Genomic DNA, 20,130 nt, shown 5'->3' with positions numbered 1-20,130 from the left:
GAGTGGCCCCTGTGCCCAGACTGCTTGCACCAAGACGTGATTATGCTCACACCTGCTTTCCCTCTAGAGTCCGGAGGCTGGTGTGTGCTCAGCGGAGGGGGCCCGAGAACAGCCGCAACCCACACCCTGGGTGACAACGCTTCACCTGTGCTGCGGCGGCTCGGGCGGGGAATCAAGCGCCTCCCACGTGACGCCACGGCCAAGGACTCGGGAAGCCCCGCCTGTTCCCCCACACTTTGTGCCGCGAGCCTTTTCCCAGCGCTGACACGCTGACCCGCGTCCTATCTCTGAGGAAAATCCCAGCTGTGAGGACGACTCCGCGCCCGGTCTTGGGTGTCCTTTGGCAAACCTTCCCCCCGGGGATGGTCCCGGGACCCTGACACGTATCCTTTTTCTCTTGTTCTAGAACCCTTTGATCCCGAGGACACCGGGCGATGCCGTTTCATCCTCGTCTGCGCTCCGATCTCACCATCGCACCGGGATGACCCCGAGCAGCCTCCCAGACTTGTGCGCCCGCGCCCCGAGGCACATCCGCTAACATCCCCAGGCCGCCACCCCGACCGCATTCTGCTTGTGCCGCCGGTCGGAGGTGCGCCGTTAGGGTTATTACTTTTTGTTAATATTCCACTTGAAGGTATAAGATAGCTGCACAAACCCAGAGTCAGTCGCAACAACAGCTAAATCCAGAAGCGAACCACCACCACCTCTAGCCTGACACGCAACGGGGGCCCCTGGGGTGCAGCTGGTGGAGCGTGCGACTCTCGATTTCAGCTCAAGTCGTGATCGCACGGCTCGTGAGTTCAAGCCCCATGTGGGCCGATAGCAGGGAGCCTGCCTGGGCTTCTCTCCCTCTCTGCCCCTGCCCTGCTCACACGCTTACTCTCAAAATTAAAAAATGTTAAAAGAAAAACACACGCACAAGCAACGATTTTACGTTCCTTCGTTTCTCAAAACTGCTTTTAAGAGCAGTGCACGAGTGCACGAGCATGTGGCACCAAGCCCTCCCCCTCCCGCCGCACGCCTCCCAGCCCTGGCTTCTCGGGGCGCCGGCATCCTGGTCGCACAGCAGGCCACGGGCACCCAGCCCCCGCACCCACCCTGGAGAGGCTGGCAGCTGAGGCCCGTCTGCTCTCTCCCTGCACCTCAGCAGAGAGGCTGTGAAATGCTGGACCCGCCTCACGCCTGAGGCCCAGCAAGAAACAGGGCTTCCGCACAGCTGGTGCGCCTTTTTCGGAGAGACTTGAGAAGTTTCTCCCGCGTTCTGGAACCTCCCGCTCATCGTCGTCAGGGGCTATGGCTCCAGAGCCCTCCGGTCCCAGAAGCCAGCCCCAAGACCCCTGCAACATCACCTGCCGGGATGAGACCTGCCGTCCGCCCTGCCGGTGCTGCGGCCGCACGACATGCAGAGGATGACGGCCCGTGGGGTGAGCCACGTGGAGGGGCCCACGACATGGCGGCACCGTGCAAGGTCGCCCCTCATCGGAAGCGCGAGTGGAGAAGCGCCGCAGACGGCAGGCGAGCCTACAGGCCACGGGCGTCCCCACCTGTCCTGCCTGGGCCCCCCAACCAGAATGTGAGCCACAGCAGCCGGACCACTCCCGACCCCAGGGACAGACCCGGAGAGCTCCTTCGACAAGGCGTGGCCCGGGACACTGACCCACAGCCAGTAGAAATCGGGTTTCTCGTCGTTACATAAAGTCACATCAGAGACTGCGTGCGCGCTGCTATCTAACACAGTGCTCACGCGTGCAACACTCACACGGGTGCGCGCGTGCTTACGCAACGTGTGTGCGACTTTACCTGTGTTGTCTGCGGCTGGTGTGTGCGCACACACAAGAACAGGGAAAGCAGAGGAGCCTCCACGCAATCAGACACACGTGGTAACTACAGAGAACAAGGGTCCCGACCCCCGGCCTGAGAACCAGCTCCCACGGATCATCCCCTGAAACCATCGGCACAGAGAAGCAGAGCCTCACGTGGACGCTGACATCCCTGAGCTGGCCTGCAGGGGCGGGGGCGGGGGGGGGGGGGGCGTGCTGGAGACCCGGGCCCGTGAGGCTCCCACGGAGCTCCCTAGGCATAGTGGAGATGCCTCCGGAGGACCTGGCAAACGCAGGCCATGTGTGCTGGCCACAAGGGCCTGCGGCCGGTGTCCAGGGTGACAGGGTAGCCCCCAATTGTGCACATGCGCACTCCCCTCAACAACCTGCTCACAAAGCGACTTGATTTACCCACACGCTCAAATCCAAGCGGCCCGAGTGACTCAACATTTTAGCTCAGTGGGCCTGCGGTCGTGAGGTGTCCTGGGCCCCTCCACTGTCCCCCTTGCTCCACGCCACGGAGAAGAAACCACACAAATGCGAGGGGCACTGTCCCGGTGCAAGGGAGGCGCTGAGGCTGGCGGCTCAGGTTCTCCATGGAAAAGACCTCCCGGGGGCGAGGGTGGCAGGGCCCCGTGGCTTCGGGCACTCCCATGTGCCCCTCCGCGGCAGGGGTGGGAACGGGTGGCCGAGGCACCCCCATCAGGCAGCGCCACCCCCCTGCCTGGGCCCACGAGGCTGATGGCATCACACGCTCACCAGCAGCCTCAAGTGCAGGTCCTGCCAGGTCTGGAGGCGGGACAGAGCCCAAAGGTCGGGAAACCCCTACTACAAAGAGACCACGTGCTGTCACTGTCATCTAGACGCCGTGCCCACGTGCCCTCACTCACTTGGCAACGGACTGGATGACCTTGGAGGAGGTGTCCTTGATGTTTGTGAAGAGGCGCTCGGTGCCCCCCCGCAGGATATCCAGGAGCCCGCCATAGGGCTGGTCGTACTCGGCAAGCGCCAGGCCTGAAAGCAAAGACAAGTCGGCTCAAGTCACAGCACAGCCTGGGGCTGGAGGCGGGGCCGCGAGGCGTAGGTGGGAGCCAGCTCCTGGGGAGACGGGAGAACCAGAACGGGCAGGGAGCCCTGCTTCCTGTCAAGCCCGACCATCAGCGCACAGTATCCGGGCACAGGAACGAAACCAGCCAAATGCTGCCTGAGCCTGGGGGGGAGCCCCGCCCTGCCCGGCACCCACGAAGTGCCTAGCCAGCTGCTCTGTCCCCAGGGCAGAAGCTGGGCCCCGTGAAGAGGAGCTGGTCCCTCTGGGCACACGTGGCCCTCCATTCCCGTCTCGGTGATGTCCCACCAGCCCACTCCCAGCATGCACTAACTCACGCTGAGGGGACCAGCGAAGGGGAGGCAGCCTGGCGGACACAGACACCACAGACGCTTAGAGGAGGAAAGGGTGGGGAAGGACGAGGGGGGAGAACACGGGGTGGGCCGTACAGGGGGGAGGCCTGGTCACCCCAAGCCAGGCCACAGGCCACATGGTAGACCTTGGGCATGCCTGGGGCACAATTCTATCTTTTGCAGGGACAGGGCTGCTGGCATAGAGCCCAGGCTCCTGACCATAGCTCCAAATGGGCACCTGCAGGACACGGCTGCCTGGATGAGAACAGGGTGGTAGCAAAAGAAGGCAGTCCCTGAAATCCCAGGGCCGCAACGGTGGGGTCATCAAAGGGGGCTCGGGTGGGAGACGTCGGTGTGAAGAGACGAGCATGATCTACGACTGCACCTGTGCCGCGGGGGCCTCTCTGGCAGCCTCTGTGCGTAAAGCGGCAGCACCAGCGGCCAGACGGCCGGCCCGCGGCTGGGACGAGGCTGGATGACATGGCCCACACGTGAGATGTTTCTGTTGGTTCGTCACTAGGCAGTAGCTGGCCCAGCCCTGGCCAGGCACCACCACTCGTGTGGTGTGAGCCCATGTGCGGCAGGGTCGTCCCTTGGGGCCTTGAGAAGCCCCCCCCCCCCGCCGCCCCCCGCCATGGCAGATGAGGCAGCCCCACACACGGGACACTCAGGGAGGCACCCAGGGCCCACCGTGCATGGATATGGAGCGCCCAGGGCATGGGCCCTGCTGGCTGGCGGGGACAGCTGAAGGACCCAGGACTCCACGCCCCAAAGAATGAGAGGTGGGGGATGAGCACGGGGGCCTGTGGCAGAGAAGCACGTCCTGGCATGGCCTTCCAGAACTTTCCAAGTCATGGCCACACAGAGCTCAGGCTGAGGGCTTCTGTGGGGACATAGTTATGCCACTGCTGGGTACCCAACCCATCCTGATACACACTGGCCGAGGGGAGTAGAGGTCGCTCACCACACGTGACCTGAGCTATAGAAGGCCACCGGCCTCACCTCCACTGCTGCCAGAGCCGACCCTCTGCCACCCCCCGTCTGAGTCCCCGCTCGGAGCCCTCCAGCCCCCCAGATCCTACCATGGCCGCTCTATTCCCCACACCCTCCTTCTGACGCACTTGTCCTCCTGGTTACTCTCTGCCCTTCAAGGCACGCCCTCCTCTACACGCCAAGAAGTGACTTACAGAGCGGCTGTGGGCCTCCGAGGCGGAGTGAGCCACGCGGGTGGGTGGCCCGTGTGGCCACCGCCAGTTGTCACTCCATGCTAGAGGACCGGTACCGCCCTGATGGTGTCGGGAGAGGACAGCTGATGCTCACGCCTCTTCCCCTGTCCCCTGTGGTCCTGAGCGTGTCAGTTCCATTGAGTCCTGGCGGTTCCAGGGAATCTGAACCTGAGGGTGGTCCTGCGGGCCCTGAACACGTAGCCTGTCTCTTGCTGTCAGGTGCGCCGCACACAGCGGGAGCATGGTAACCCCAGGGGCAAACGGGGGGGGGGGGCACAAGGCAGGGGGCACTCACCTCCACTGTAGCCACCGCTGCTGGAGCCCCCGAGGTGGGGAGGCCCTCGAGACGGGACAGCATTCCCATAGCCCCCATTCTGCTCTAGGAGCTGCAATGATTCCAAATGCAAATAATCAATCTCCAGAGGCCGGGGCCAGGGTTCAGGTGGCTCCTCCCCAAACAGAAAACCTTCAGATGCTGGCACAAGGTGCCTGTGGGCCCCAGGTACGCTGGCCACCAAGTTAACCTAGCTCTCTCTACCTGACTTACTAAAACATCCAAGAGAACTTCCCGGACTCTGAACAGCCCAGCTGAACCAAAAGGCAGACCACACTGACAACTGACCTGCCCATGTGCTGTTCTGGAGCCGACGTGCCCGGGCACACACCTAACACAGAGGAGGCAGCCGTGAACCTGCCCAACTCTGCAAGTGGTCCCTGCACGCCCACCGCACGCCAAGGCTCCACGGCGACGCAGGGCAGATGGGGCGTGGGGACGGCAGACCCTCGGGGCTGAGGCATCTGTGTGGGGAGGTGCACCCAGACTCAGTCGGCTCGTGCCCTCTGGCTGCCACAGGAGCGGGGCAGTGGGCTGTGCACAGTGAGGCTCTTTCGCGAGCTGAGCCCGAGGGCAGTGTGGGGCTGGAGCCTCGAAGAGATTCGTGCAGCCCGGAGGCAAGGTGCACGGCGCAGACCTCCTGCTCAGCCCCCTTGGGGCGGCCTCAGCCTTCCTCAGCCTTCCTCAGTCTCAGGGAAGATGCAGTTTCTGCCGGTGACTTGTTTTATAAGTTACCCGGTAGTGTGCTTTAGGGTTTTTGGTGAAGCTTTACAAAATACGACCATCGAGGTGGAGTTTTACCACATTAAACTCAGGAAATGAGGTACGCGTGCTATCGTTTCTACTGAACGTGACGACATCTTGCCTTTCTTAGTGACCTAGTAGGGAATCGGTATTAACATCCTACGAGTTCCTGAAAATAATACACATGCCACCAAGTGGTCGGCAACTACCACTGTTAGGCCACGTCTCCTCTTCGCAAATTCTCTACTTATCAATTTCTGGAAGAAACAGAACATCCCCTACCGTGACCCGATGCCTCCCACGACTCCCTGTAAACTAACGAATGCTGCTCGGTATCTCAGAGACTGTGTTGTTAAAGACGGGTAAATGACACCCGTTTTCCTTTTAAAGTTCCTTTTCACAGCATCCTATTGAACCACACAGCCGAACACTTCGTATGCCTCCACTCTTGGGTTTCAGACTCGATTCCTATTCCCCGTCTCGAGGGGCCCTGTCTGCTGCATGTGGCCCTGTGTGGCGGGCTGCCTTCCCGTGGGGAGGATGGCCTCGCCGCACACTCGGCCCCTACATAAGAGGTTTAAGGTTTGCACGCGTGGGGCACAGGTCTCAGAAGCACTAGCATCAGGACACGCGCAGCAGTGGACCCACCAGGAGCTGCGTCCGTCCACGGGGACTCCCAGGGGCGCGCACGCAGGCAGGCCTGCCCACCGATCAGACACCTCCCCACGCCGCCCGGGGCCCCTGCTCGCCTTTGGGGACGAGCACGTTTTCTGCGGGGCTACGTGGCACTCTGGGCCGACCCGCTTTAGCGCCAGACTGCTCCGAGGCTCTCTCTGGACCGAACCCACTGCCCCCCCCCCCCGGCACGTTCCGTGGCCTTCTCCCCCCTCACCCCGCTGTGACCTTCCGTGGCCTTCTCCTCACCCGTGCTCCTCTCCACCTCCCGCCCTGGCCCCTGGGATGCAGGGAACCAGCCCAGGAGGTTAAGCACTGAGCACCAGGGCCCCACGCCCGGTTTACTCCCCCGGCTCCTATGATCGGGTGGGACGTTTCCCCTGTCACCCCGGCCTGTGGAGGCTCCACGGCACTCGTGAGCCCCCTCGGGGAGCCGTGTCTCTTGCCCTAGAGCAGGTGCGGCCTCTCACGGAAACGTCCTGACAACACCCGTAAAGGCCCCTACCTCAGTGATGGGCGACTTGGGGTTCACATTCCTGGCGGCCGCAATCTCCTGGAGCTGGTTGACCAGTTCTGTGATGGACAGCCGCTCCTCGGGGTTGACCTTCAGCGTAGCGCCTAGGGCAGAGGCAGGTGAGCTCAGGGCACGGTCTGGGGTCAGCAGTGCCCACCCTCCCCGAGATCACAGACCCGAGGCCCCTCATTTCACTTACAGCACTGATTTCGCTTACAAGCGAGAGAGGGAAACATGACGAGAGAGCCACAGCGAAAACGGCACAAAGTTACCAGAACCGGCCACTCAAAGCACCGAGAATTCACAAGGGGGCTGAGCGCTAGGAAAAGCCCTGAGCAGAGCGGCCGCCACACAGCCGTGAGGGGCAGGGGACGGCCGGGGCCCTGGATGTGACACAGGTCCCCGCACGCGGGACTTACGGATGAGGTCATGGAACACAGAGTACTGGGTGTCATCAGGAGGGATTGAGAACTTCCCGTTGACTATTCTAAGCTTTGCTCCGTCTTCAAATGGGTGCTGCCTGAAGCACAGCAGGTACAAGATGCAGCCCAGGGCCTGCAGGGGACAGGGGGCGTGGTGGGGGTGGGGGCTAGGAGGGGGTGTGGGGGAGGGGGCTGAGAAGGCAGGGGAGGGGGTTGGAGGGAGGGGTTGAGAGGGTGGGGGAGGGGGCTGAGGAGGTGGGCTGGGGGCCCAGAGGGGGAGGGGGCTGAGAGGGGAGAGGAAGGGGTTGGGGGAGAAGGGGTTGAGAGGGAGTGGGAGGGGGGGGAGGGGGAGGGGGCTGAGGAGGCGGGGGCTAAGGTGGGGACAGGGTTGAGGGGGGAGGGGGGGAGGGGCTGGGGGCTGAGAGGGTGGGGGAGGGGGCGGGACCCATCCAGCCAAAGGTCAAGGAGCTGGAGCCACACCCTGGTCTGAGTTCCAGGCACACCCAGCCCACTCTCTGCCCTCATCAGGCACAAACTATGGAGATCAGAGGAAGAACAGACAACAATCTTATTTTCTCAGCAAGAGGTCCTTTCAACGGGAAAAGTGCCCACATTCAGGCACTTGGGACCCAGCAGGGCAGCTCCAGAGACCACTAGGGCAGAAGGCAGGGAGCAGGCCTGCGGGTCCTGGGGGTCTGCCGCTGCCTGCTACCCCTGTGGCCTCCGATGCGGGCACACTCGTGGCCCAGACTGAGCAGGGCACTCGGGGCCCAGTGGAGGCCACACCCTCGGCACCCAACGTCAGTCCCCCCATCAACCGCCGTGTGTGCGTACGAGTGTCCCCCAGCCGACCGTGCTGAGGAGCACCTACTGGGGTGGAAAGGAGACGCGCGGTGAGTTTGACACCACAGGCTGCCGCTATCCCAAGAAAAGGCTCCAGCGTGCAAATCCTACCGATTCACACGTTTTAGACACGGTGAAGCCCGTCGGCACCCACGGCGGGGTCAGCACTGGAGGCGGCCTGGGAGGTCTGGGGCTGTCCCTGCTCGGAGAGGCCAGGGAAGGGGCAGGGTGCCTCTGCACCGGCGGGCGCAGCCCCGGGCCGCTCAGAGCTGCGCTCCCCAAGTTCCGCACCCTGATGCTGGACGAAGGGGTCAGCGGACCCCAGGAGGAGCGCTACGCCACGCAGGAAGTGCCACAGGGTTTCAGAAAGGTGAAGGGAGCGGGGTCGCCTAGGCGTCGGGGCCCGGCCCTCACTCTGGCCACGGCCAGACCGGCAAAAAGACCCAAGGCTGGGACTGGTCAGGCTGCACGAAGCCCCGGCTTCTCTGAAGGGGCTCTGAGCAGGGGGAGCTCAGGCCCAGGCCTGCAGGCGGCAGATAGGTCCGGGCAGAAGGTGCCACCCCGGGACTCTGCAGCACTCGGACACTCCACCCAACTTATGCTCGGTTCCGCTCCACTAAGGGCAATCACGGTGGTTCTTGTGACAAGGAAAGGAGAAGAAAAAGAAGGGTGGCCAGAGGGACGGGGAGCGGAGTGGGGAGGCCAGAACCCCCGTCCAGAGGCACGGCTGCCCGGGCACACAGCCGTGCCGCCTCACCCAAATGTCTTGCTTTTCGCCGATGGGGAAGTTCGAGTACAAGTCCACGATCTCTGGCGTCCTATACATGGGTGTGGTGTTCCTGGTGATCTGAAGGACAGACACAGACGTCTCAAAGGAAGGCCACTCGTGAGCACCACTTGTCCTGCGTCGATGTCGTGCTACTTCCCCAAATACCCCGCAGGACGTCTGTGAACGACGCTCACTTACACCCCGTTGCGTCCCACACAGACGGCAGGCTGCTCAACTCCCTCCTCACCCCCACTGCCGCCCGTCTCCCGAGCGCCTCTGGTGCTCCTGACGCAGCCACGCACGCCAAGCATTCACTGCGGGCACCCTAGCTCGTGTGGGTGTGAGGAGAAGCAGGTGTCACCCACAGGAAGTCTGTCCAGAGCCGTGAGCTGGGTCGCTCGTGTCTCTGAGAGGAAGTGCTATTCTAAAAGAAGCCTCCTGACGGGATCTTGTGGACAAAGAACCTTCTCCAACGGGAGAGAGAACTAAACCAAATTTAGCTGGTCGGTTCAGGTTTTCACACGCAAGATCCTGAGACCCAAGTATACAGGGCAGGACACGGGACCGAGGACAGGCTGGCAGCACAGCCCAGGGGGAGAGCCACACGCCCACGGCATGCGTCGCCGCACACGGCAGACACGAACACCAGCCACAGGGCTACAGATTCCGCTGCCACGACCTCAGCCGGACAAGGAAACACAAACACGTGGCAAGTGTGACGGGCTGTTCTCCACCTGAAGGTGCTACTCCACGGCAACCCTCTGAAGAGGCCACGGGAGGGGTGCAGGTGAGGCCCGGGGTCAGAGCGCGTAAGTCCTCGGGCGGACGCACCCGGCACGCCGCGAGGGAGGTGAAGCCGGGGGCACCACGCAGCCCAGACGTGGGGCGACAGGAACACCCACGCGGGACAAGTCGCCAAGCCGCACACTTAGGGTTCTGCGTTGCTGTGCCCGTCTGGCAAGCTCCCGTGGAAAGCCCTATTCTACGCCGGATTTGTTCACAGACCGGCCGCTGCGATCCAGGCTCACACCCTGAGGAGACACGAGAACCCACGTGCGGGCCGCTCGGCATGCTGCCGCCTGTAAGCGTGCAGACGACAGGACACCGGACGCGGCCTGACCGTGCGCACGCGGCACTGGCCAAAGAGACCCAGGTGCACCACAGAGGGACCCATGCTGACCCAGCACAGCCCACAAAGCACGAAAAGCAAACAGAAGCCAGGAGAGGGTGTGCAGTGTGAGGGTCGGGGAGCTGGGAGACGCGCGTCCGCGGGCCTAGCCCTTCAGAAGAAACACGGCACCGCCTGCAGCTCAATTCTCCCGGAAACCAGCAACCGCTCGAAAAGTCAAGTCAAGTAATTAAAAAGTAAGATGCAATCAAATGAGTAACTAAACCCCTTGGAAGGAGAGAGCACAGATGCAAGGACTTGTCAACACAGCATCTGAGAGCACGCGCCTGGTCTGGGCTGTAGATCGGGGGAGGGGGACACCGGAGGGCCACAAATCCACCCTGACTTCCTTCTGGGACATTCACGCTCTCTGGTGACACCAGAACTCTCGGACGTGCGCTGGAGTGGAGCGCAGGTGCACATGGTGACGCTACCGGGCCACTCGCTGGGAGAGGGGGACACGCAGATGTGGGGTGGGGGGGCAAGAAGCCCACCGGACACACCAGAGTGGAGGCACTGGCACAGACGCGTGACTTGCCACAGGACATGCGTGGAGGCGTGCCCACACAGGCACGCACGCCCCGAGTGGTCTCCGGTGCCTCCCCCTCCCCCCGACCCCGAGCCGGCGGCTCTCCTCCAAGGCGGGCACGCACACAGCAGGGTGGGCAGGGCAGGCACCTGCTCGGCCCAGAACGCCCTCCTGCCCCGGCAAGTGGGCAGGGCTCCCAAGGGATGGGAGCCCGACAAAGAACATAGGGTCAAGTGGGAAGCGAATCTGGGGCATTTGAAGGACACACCACGAACCCCGAAAAAGACGGCACCCACGAGTTCTGATAAAGAACCATCACAGGAGGTGTGGGGGGGCTCCTGCCAGGGTAGTGGGGCACACACGTCACCAGGGCAAACAGCAGAGGCGGGAGGAGGCAAAGGACAGGAAGCCAGAGCAAGCAGCTGGCCCCCGTGCCCCCGCCCGGGAGACGGAGGCAACCAAGCAACCATCACCGAAAAAACAGGTGTGCGTGAGACACAGTGGGTGTTCGCACACCTCCAAGGACCCACTGAGACCAGTGATGGAGACAGGACTCAGAGCCCATGAGGCAGTTACAAAACCACCCACCACACGGGACCGAGGGGCCCCCTCCCACGCTGCTATGCTGTTCCGTTCTGCCAGCCGAGCAACTGAAGGAGAGCGTTAAACATACTCTCTTTGCCGGGAATGACTTCCTTAGGAACGCTCTCACGCACAAGCAGGAATGCGCTGGGTTGGGGTGATCCGACGTGCGTCCGATTCAGTAATGGAGCACAGTCAGTTCCAGGAACAGCCAGCAGGTCAGGAGCACCTGTGCTTTGACCCATGACACCCGGTCCAGGGACGGACTCCGTCCAGACAAGAGGTGCCCCGCTGGCCCACATCCCGTCCCCGACTCCTTCACGGCAGGCTTCCTCGGGGTCCCCGGCAGAGCACGGATGCAGCACCTCCCCTCCCCCGTCATTCTGCGTGGCTTCCTGTCTCCTGTGTTTGGCTTGTGTGGTTTCTGTGAGCTGCTTATCTAAGTACGAGCCCCTAGGGGAACGGCTGGGGATGTCCAGCGGAGGGCACACCAAAGAGCCCCCCAGGTCCCTCCCCAGGCTGCACAGTCACATGTGCACGGGCTCTGTCCTGCTCTGTGCTGCCTGCTACCCACACGTCCTCAGGACAAACCTACCAATCTCCTGTGGGGTCTCCTGTGGGACCCGTGAGGGAGAGTTTTCAGTGATTTTTTTTTTTTTTTAATAACCACATTTGGGACGGTGAGAAAGTTCTGTGGATGGACAGTGGGGATGGCTGACCGATGACGAATGTAGTTAATGCCACTGGAACGTGCACTTAAAAATGGTTAAATTAAATAAGATGGTAAATTTTATGTTGTGTGTTTTTTATCACAATACAAAAAAACACCGCAATTAACAAAGGCCGTAAGAAGGTCTGGGATGAAGTGAGGGACGGAGACATGAGGTAAGCCTCAAATTCGGCGTCTCCCGGCCCACACACGAGCCCGGGAGGCGAACGCCGGGATGTGGGACGGGCAGGCCGCGCGGCCGCAGCCAGAGCATCGGCGACTGCGGAGACCCAGGCCGAGCAGACCACAAAGGGCACCACATGCCACACGACTCACCTCTTCTTCCACCAGGGCCCGCCTCTGGGCACTCCAGCTGTAGTCCGGGTAATGCGAGATGGTCGTAGCACTGCCAAAGTCACACAGCTTGATGGTCCCCTGGTTACTGAGCAACAAGTTCTCCACCTGCAGAATCCCAGAGGGCGGTCAGGGGCTCGGGTGCCGAGACCCAGGCCTGGGGGCGCCTTCCTCCCGCAAAGGGGAAGAAACGGCATTTTAACCTCTCTCTGATCGAAGTCAGCACGTGTACCTTTGAAAACGGGGAACTCAGAAAAATAAAGTTATGACCAACCATAAATCAAAGACAACTCTAATCGATCATGTAAGGTATACAAACACACAAAAAACCTTTATGAAAGTCAGTTAGGGGCGCCTGGGGGGGGCTCAGTCGGCTGAGTGTCCAACTCTTCATCTTGGCTCAGGTCTTGATCTCACGGTTCATGGTATCGAGCCCCGACAAGTCAGGCTCTGTGCTGATGGCACGAGGCCTGCTTTGGATTCTCTCTCTCTCTCTCTCTCTCTCTGCCCCTCCTGGCTTGCACATGCATGCTCTCTCAAAATAAAGAAACTACAAAAAAAAAAAAAAAGAGGTGCCTGGGTGGTTTAGTTGGTTAAGCATCTGACTTCGGCTCAGCACGATCTCATGGTCTGTGAGTTCGAGCCCCACATCAGCTCTCTGCTTGTCGGCACAGAGCCCACTTCAGATCCTATGTCCCCTACCTCTCTCTGCCTCTCTGCCACTTGCACACATTCTCAAGAAAAAAATTTAAACAAATTTAAAAAATAAGTCAGTTAATTGGGCGCCTGGGTGGCTCAGTCAGTTGAGCCTCTGACTTCAGCTCAGGTCATGATCTCGTGGTTCATGAGTTCGAGCCCTCTGTCGGGCTCTGTGCCGACAGCTCAGAGCCTGGAGCCTGTTTCGGATTCTGTGTCTCCCTCTCTGTCTGCCCCTTCTGTTCATGCTGTTTCTCTCAAAAATAAACAAACACTAAAAAACATTTTAAAGATAATAAGTCAGTTAAAAAATGAAAAAACTTAACATACCACTTCAAAATTACCAAATACATCAAGAACCTAGGAAAAAATTGAACAAAAGATACACAAAACACTTCCTATTCAGAAAACTCTAATTTTAAAGATCTCTTTTCTTATTTTAGAGAGAGAACCTGTGTATACAGGAGAGTGGCAGGGGAGGGGGCCGAGGGAGGGGAAGGGCGGGGAGAGAGAGAAGAATCTTAGCAGGCTCCAAGATCAGCCCACAGCCCAGCGCGGGGCTCGATCCCACAACCCTGGGATCACGACCTGGGCAGAAATCGAGAGTCAGACACTTGACTGACTGAGCCACCCAGACACCCCTGGAAAACTATAAAAATTTAGACAAACTCTTAAAATCCAAACAGACAAGGGACCAGACCACACTCCTGACATGAAAGGCACGGGTGTGCACAGCCACTCTAGAGCAGGCTCCCCAGCCGTGGTCCAGCCCCGCCTACCTCGACACAGCCCGCAAACTAAGAAAGGCTCTTACATATTTAAATGGTTGGCGGAAGAATCAAAAAAGACTGACATCTCCTAACAGGGGTCCAGAAGCAGCTTTAGGGGCGTGGTCGCGCCTGGCTGTCCATAGGGCTGCCTGCGCTGTTCAGGAAGGTTGGTATGCAAAGCTGAAATGTTTAAAGTCGGGCCTTTTACAGGAAGTCTGTCAACTCACGCTCTGGGGGTGGGGTGGGGTGGGGTGGGGTGGGGTGGGGAACAGTCAAGGCAACTCACCAAATTCCAGAAAGTTTTCTGGGAGGAACCTAATTCAAAAAGTCATGTGGAGACACAAAGAGCCAAAAAGAGCCACATGATCCCTAAGAAGTCAGGCCTTAACTGTTAAGCTCTGTTAAATAAGGCAAAGGAGCACAGGGTCCAGGACCAACCAACAGCCCCACAGGACACCCAGTGAGTGCCACACCCGTGGCAAGGCGGCGCTGAGGGAACAGGACGGCCATCCAGGCAAGGTGCTGGGAGAGCCAGGGGGCCACCCATGATGCACCAAGGAAGACCCGCCCCTACGGGCAAAGGTGGACGCCAGGTCCCCCGAACAGCATGCCTGGCAAGACGCCTCGGCAAGACACGGAAGCTCCACTGAAACCAGAGCATCCCATCGGAGACGCTGTGCAGAGGGTGATGGTGCGAGCCGCAGCGTGACCAGCGCGGGCTCTAATGAGCCAAAGTGAAAGGGACCCTTCCACAGGCGCCCCCACGGAGAACGTCCAAAGCACGACACGCTTGAAAAGATGCTCAACTTTGTTAGCAGAAGGAAAATCCAACTAGGACCACTTAAGCCACATCCACATGACCCGGGTCACGTAGCAAAGTGCGGGCACAGGGGCCGCCACGCGCTGCTAGTGAGGACTTCCAACAGAGGTGCAAGCGTCCACGGGCCAAAGCACAGACAAGGGCATCGGGGTTCAGAACAGCCCAGGAAGCGGACATCAACCAAGTGCACGAGCACACGCGCCCCCACACGAGACGGACGGACCCGCAAACCCTAACGCGAGCAAACAGCCCGACACCGGCTACACTCCACAGCCCGCAGGCTTGGAAGGAGCCACGCACAGGAGCAGAACAAGAAGGACACGCGTCCCCGTGGTCTCTGCCATCCCCCGTGTCCCGCCTGCCCCTCCGCAGGGCGCCACACGGTGAGGTCCACGCACCGGCCACAGGGACACCTGCAGGGGGTCCCAGCACTGGGCGAACAGAGGGCGCTGAGAAGACAAGGGACGTCCAACCCGGGCTAAGCTCACAAGCGCTGATCCTTTACTGATTCTACCCTTCTAGATATCCCTTCCCTTAAAAAGACTACGGACACACAAGCACCCGCATTAACACACAAAGCATGGGTCTTGACGCCACGAAACAATCCACCAGCCCCCAGTCAACTGAGGAAGGCCCATGCAGACAGCAGGGAAGGGCCGGCTGGTGTGCAGGGCAGCCGCGGCCCAGGCCCCTCCAGACACACCCCTGCAGCCCTGTGAGCGGGGTCTAAGGCGGTGGCCCCCACCTCACAGACCTTCTGTAACGGGGGCGCACGTGCCGACCACTCGGGCTGAGGGACGAAAGGAAAAGGTCAGGCTCGCCCAAGGTCAAATCTAAACAGAGACATCACTGCACAGACAGGGCGCCAGGGCCTCCCTGGGCACACGGCCCTGAGGAGGAGAGGGCGCTGTCCCAGACCAGCCGGGTCGGAGGCACACTTTCCTCATACCTGAAAGCTGGCCACAGACCAGACAAGAGAGAACACTAAGGGACTGTAAGGTTCTCCGGCAAAAACAACCTGTGCCAGCAAGTAGGACACAGCGGGGGCCACCGCTCCCCCAAGAAGCGGTCGGAGTCAGGGTGTGAGCTTCGTGGACGTCAGGCAAATCTCACAAAGTCTTGAGTTTCCCAAAGACACAACAGGGGAAATAGAAACTAGGCCATTAACCAGGAGAAGGCATTCGCAGCACAGACAACATGAAAAAGGCCGCCGTAAGAACAGAGGGAGGAGCTCCCGCTAACGAACAACCTGATGGACAAGAAAACAGGAAAAAAAGCAAAAAGCAAGTTAACTGAAGAATAAGGCACTGACTACAAACACAGCAAAAACCATCCATTCACGAATCACCAGGAAAAGGGAGAATCAGGACCGCGGTGCCCCTCGTCCCCAGCAGGCGGGCGGCTGCGAGTACCGCAGCCCCACGGTGCCCTGCCAAGGCACGTGCGCACTCCTTGTGGTCCCTCGGCGGCACTGGTTGCTGCGGGACAGTGAGCCCTGTGGTGTCACACCGGGACGGATGACCACAGGGCGAGGGCACGGACGACCCCGAGGGGCGGCAGCCTCCTCCCCACTCCTGGGGGCGGACGGAAGGGAGGGAGCCTCAGTCGAGAGCATCCCCGGGCTGGCCGAAGGGCCGGCAGGGGGCGTGATGGCCAAGCAGGTGGCATGAAGCCACAGGACCAGGCCGCAGGAGGCCACAAAGCCAAATGATACAGAGAGAGGGCTCGGCGCCGCTTCAGGGGAGAAACTTCCAGCAACCCAGTTTGGCGTTAAGAAGCTCCTTCTTCTCTGGAAAAGCCATCGCACACTTCACTGCTGGCAAGCTGGCCATCCTGACCGGGGGCAGCGGGGCAGGCCCGCGAGGCGGACCGGAGGCGGTACCTTGAGGTCTCTATGGATGATGGGCGGCTTTTGTCTGTGCATGTGCTGCACGGCTCTGCACGTCTGATAGAATATCTTCAGAACAGTATCGCACGAGAGCGGACCTCTAGATTCAATTTTCTTTAAAAATTCCACCAGCTGCCCTAAAAGAGACAATTAAATTCACATCACCACGGAGCCAGAAATGCTACACCCGCCCCGGGCGGCCCCCCCGGAGCCCACCGCGGCACTCGCGGGTGAGCGTCCGCCGCTAGGGCCCGGACACCCGGGAAACCCCGCGGAGGGACGTGAGGTGCAGGGACCGCCACCGGGATGCGACGAACTTACAGAGCCTCCGTGGGAACACCGCCGGCCGCGGCCACGTGGAACAACGGCCAGCGGTGTGCGCGGTACAAGGCAGCCCCCAAATTCACCACGGACCGCGTACCCCACGCAGCCGGGCGCAGGGCGGCAGCTACAAGAGGAACGCCCCCAAACGTGCACGCGGAGCTCTCTCAACCACATCTAGCGAAGCGGCCACCCCGCCTCCTCAGGCAACAGGTCACCTGTCGTTAAGCACCACGTCCCAGTAAACGCACAGACTGCGCGTGGACGGGGGGAGGGGGAGGCCACAGGCAGGCATGAGGTACTGGGCCGCACCCCAGTCCCGGACGCAGCCCTCCCTGGGCCGCACCTCCCCGTCTCTGTAGCCCAGACACCTGCAGTCCTTGGACCCCGCGCAGTGAAGCCGGGAAACTCCCGGGCGGGGCCAGCCGGCTCCGTCGCACGCGGGGCGAGAGCTTTCTCTGTGAGCACAGGCCATCTCCTCCCCGCCCCGCACGGAGCACCCACGTTCATGCCTCCGGCGCCTGCCTCCACAAGCTGCCCACATACCACACGCCTCGTACCCTACCCCTACAACCCCATTCCCACCTGCGGCCCCCTCCCTGGAGCCTCTTCCGGAAGCCCACCCTCTCCTGGGCCCTGCACCGCTCCCTCCCTGCTCCAGGCCCCAGGCTGTCTCTCAGCCTTGCAGCCCCTTCAGTTTGCCGGCACACTGTTGAAGCAGAAGCAAGGTGGTTACCACCCCAGAGGCCTTATCTCTTGTGACATCCCCACACAGACTCCCCTCCAGCCACATGCCTCCTTTCCGTCCTGCCCCAGGACCTTCGCACATGCTGCACCCTCAGCTGGGACGCTTTTCCTGTCTCACCTCCTTCAGCTCCCGGTCTGCGCCATCACACCCTTTCCCTGGCCTCTTTCCTCAGTTTCGCACGGGACTACCCAACCATCACTGAGGACTTTGGTTAGGGTCTATCTGCTTTATCTGCTTCAGTCACTGAACCCCTGTGCCTACGTACAGTAGTGCCAACAGACACGATTTTCAACACGAACTAGATTCTAGCTGCTCTGAACAGGCATAGCGCCTGGGGAGAACAGTGTGGACTTCGTACACTCCCAAGGGGTTTGGATTTCTTTCATAACTGCATCACCTTTGCAACTTTCAGAACAGGGAAACACGGCTCAGGACCCGCACGTTCTTGCCCACTGACCCATCTGCCGTGGAGCCTCCACTCTGGTGATCCAGCCACGGTTCCCCACACACGTCTGACCCTGCCCCGCCAGGGCCACCTCTGCTGTGGCTCTGCAAGGATCTGCCCTCTCTCCAGACCTGCACACCAGCCCACCTGGCCCTCACTCCACCAGACCACCCCAGCATTCCCCTCTCCCCCAGCCACACCTGCCTCCCAGCCTTGCACCCGCACCCTCAGGAGGGATGGGGTGCCCTCCCTGTGATGCAGACAGGGCAGGCAGGGCACGGGCCCCACGAGGCATCGCAGAGGGTCCAAAGCAAGGGTGACACGTTGACCACCAAGCTGCCTGGAGTTATGGGAATGAGCCAGCCTGTGGCGGTGGGGACGGGGTGGGGGGGGGGGGGGAGGTTGTCACAACGTCAGTTCACAGTTCACTGGCCTCTGGGTCCAGCGAGAATTTAAAGGAAACTTTTTAAAAGTAACAATCCCCAAGGTGGCAGGACAGCTGGAGAGGACGCAGTGGAGGACGAGCGTGGGGCGCGAGGACCGGCGATGGGTGGGGGCTCGGTGAGCACGCATCCAGGCCCTCCTTCAGTGGGGCTGGCACCCACACCCCTCCCTGAGATCCCCTCCGCCCTCCGCCCCCCCCCCCACAAGCACCCCCAGCCTCTCACACTGCTCCCAGGCTGGCGGCCCACGCAGCACCACACCGAGGGCTGCACTCTGTGGGTCTGCCCCGTCGTGGAACCACGCTGCCGCCACCACCAGGCCCCACACCTGCTGCCTCTCATGGGAGGGACGCTGGCGCTGGTGAACCCACAGCCTTCTAAAACCCAGCATGAAAGTGACCCAGAAGCACTGAGTGCCCTGAAGATGAACAGAGGACTCGGTGAGCGAACCAGACGTGCCAGCTGAGGAACGCAGGACGAGGCACAGCCAGCATCAGCAGCGGGGCCCCCGGGGCAGAGGGAAGCTGCGTGCAGCCTCACGCGTACTGACTGGGGGTTCCACGTGGCACCCCCTACTCCACAACCCCGACCACAGGATCGCCAAGCTCGCAGCAGCTCCGTGCGCCAACATCTGTGGTCAAGAAACGGTATGCGCCACAAAGAGGGTGCTGATCGGGGACGTTGCGGGATGGACCCAGGAGGCCCCGCAGAGCCTTCAGGAGAGAACAAGTAGGTGTTTGGGCGCGAGAAGATGCCCGATGCAGGAAGCTTTTCTCAGAAAAGAGAAGTACGTGTCGCAAACCCCCACTTTTAGGAAAACCTCACTCCCCTACGCTTGAACAGGGACGTCCTGCCCCTGGATGGTTCCTCACCCTGGCTCCTGGCCACCGCTGGCCGTGCACACCGCGCTCAACGCCTCTGCCCTCACACCACCTACAGCGCCCGCGTTGTCCTCTTGCATCACCACTCCTCCCCGCGCCTATGCTCACAGCCCCCGCCGCTCCCTTCTGTGAGTGCTCCTCTCGGCACTCCTCTCGTGGGCACGGCGCTCGGCTGGGCCGCTTGCTCCCCTTGGCCTGTGGCCACGGGGCTGAGGCCTCTCGTCTCCCAGCACGCACTAGCGGTGACCAACAGGAAAGCGCACCCGGCTTACGACGGCCGATGGCTCCCGCCTCTGGCTCCAGACAGTCCTGGCCAGGCGTCCACACCCACCCGGCCCCACGAGTCCCGCCTCCACTCTTCTCGGACAACTTGTGCTGTCTGGCGTCGCACATCAAGACCGTGAGCTCCAGCAGGCAGGCACTCGCCGGGCTCACTGCCGCCTCACCCGCAGAGCAGACGCCCCACGAGGGCGTGAGCCCTGACCCTCCCCAGGGCAGAGAGACTGCGCCCTGCCTGGGGGATCAGGCACGCCCCTCGCCCGCGCTCCCTTGGCACCATCCACACACAGTCACACGGCCACTCTGCCCCTACAGCTCTCTGGAAGGCGCCTGGGTCCCTCCTACTCCTGTGACGGAACTCAGGAGTCTAAGAACACGGGGAGTGCTTGACCTAGCAGGTCACGTGCCCTCAAAGGCCACGGCCGCAACCCCACCCTGTCCGTTACACCTGACCACTCAACCACGTGACAATACTGTGGTCCAGACTCCAAGGAAACGTTACCTTTGCAGAGCTCGGTGAGCAGCAGGAACTCGGCCTGCCCCGTGTCCGACTCCTCCTTCCCTATGGATGCTGCAGAACAAAACTGGACAATATTGGGGTGGCCAGAAAGTTTTTTCTGCAGGTGTCTTGTTAAAGGAGAATGCGTAAGTCTGCACGTTTAAAAACAAATATACATGTGACATTAAGACACTAAAGTCAAAGTGTGGAATGAAATTACCTTACAGTCCCAGCACATCGGAGCAGAAAGACG

The 20,130-nt window shown here is 61.1% G+C and overlaps 1 protein-coding gene across 7 annotated transcripts in view; it reads right to left on the bottom strand.

The window, feature by feature from the left end:
• Positions 1–20,130, bottom strand: part of GAK (cyclin G associated kinase) — a 53,044-nt gene that overhangs the window by 22,704 nt on the left and 10,210 nt on the right. For 6 of the 7 annotated variants that reach the window (XM_042985194.1, XM_042985195.1, XM_042985198.1 and 3 more), the window contains 8 exons: positions 19,881–19,995; positions 16,256–16,398; positions 12,070–12,195; positions 8,734–8,823; positions 7,131–7,266; positions 6,703–6,815; positions 4,740–4,830; positions 2,711–2,834 (listed from right to left, as the gene is read on the bottom strand). In XM_042985194.1, coding sequence (XP_042841128.1) covers positions 2,711–2,834; positions 4,740–4,830; positions 6,703–6,815; positions 7,131–7,266; positions 8,734–8,823; positions 12,070–12,195; positions 16,256–16,398; positions 19,881–19,995 — 938 coding nt within the window. Of the gene's footprint in view, positions 1–2,710; positions 2,835–4,739; positions 4,831–6,702; positions 6,816–7,130; positions 7,267–8,733; positions 8,824–12,069; positions 12,196–16,255; positions 16,399–19,880; positions 20,030–20,130 lie in introns of all 7 variants that reach the window. The other variant, XM_042985196.1, reaches the window with a different exon arrangement.

This window comes from Panthera tigris, chromosome B1, assembly GCF_018350195.1.
Source record: "Panthera tigris isolate Pti1 chromosome B1, P.tigris_Pti1_mat1.1, whole genome shotgun sequence".
Classification (NCBI taxonomy): Eukaryota; Metazoa; Chordata; class Mammalia; order Carnivora; family Felidae; genus Panthera; species Panthera tigris.
This window is presented reverse-complemented; position numbering and strand designations above follow the sequence as displayed.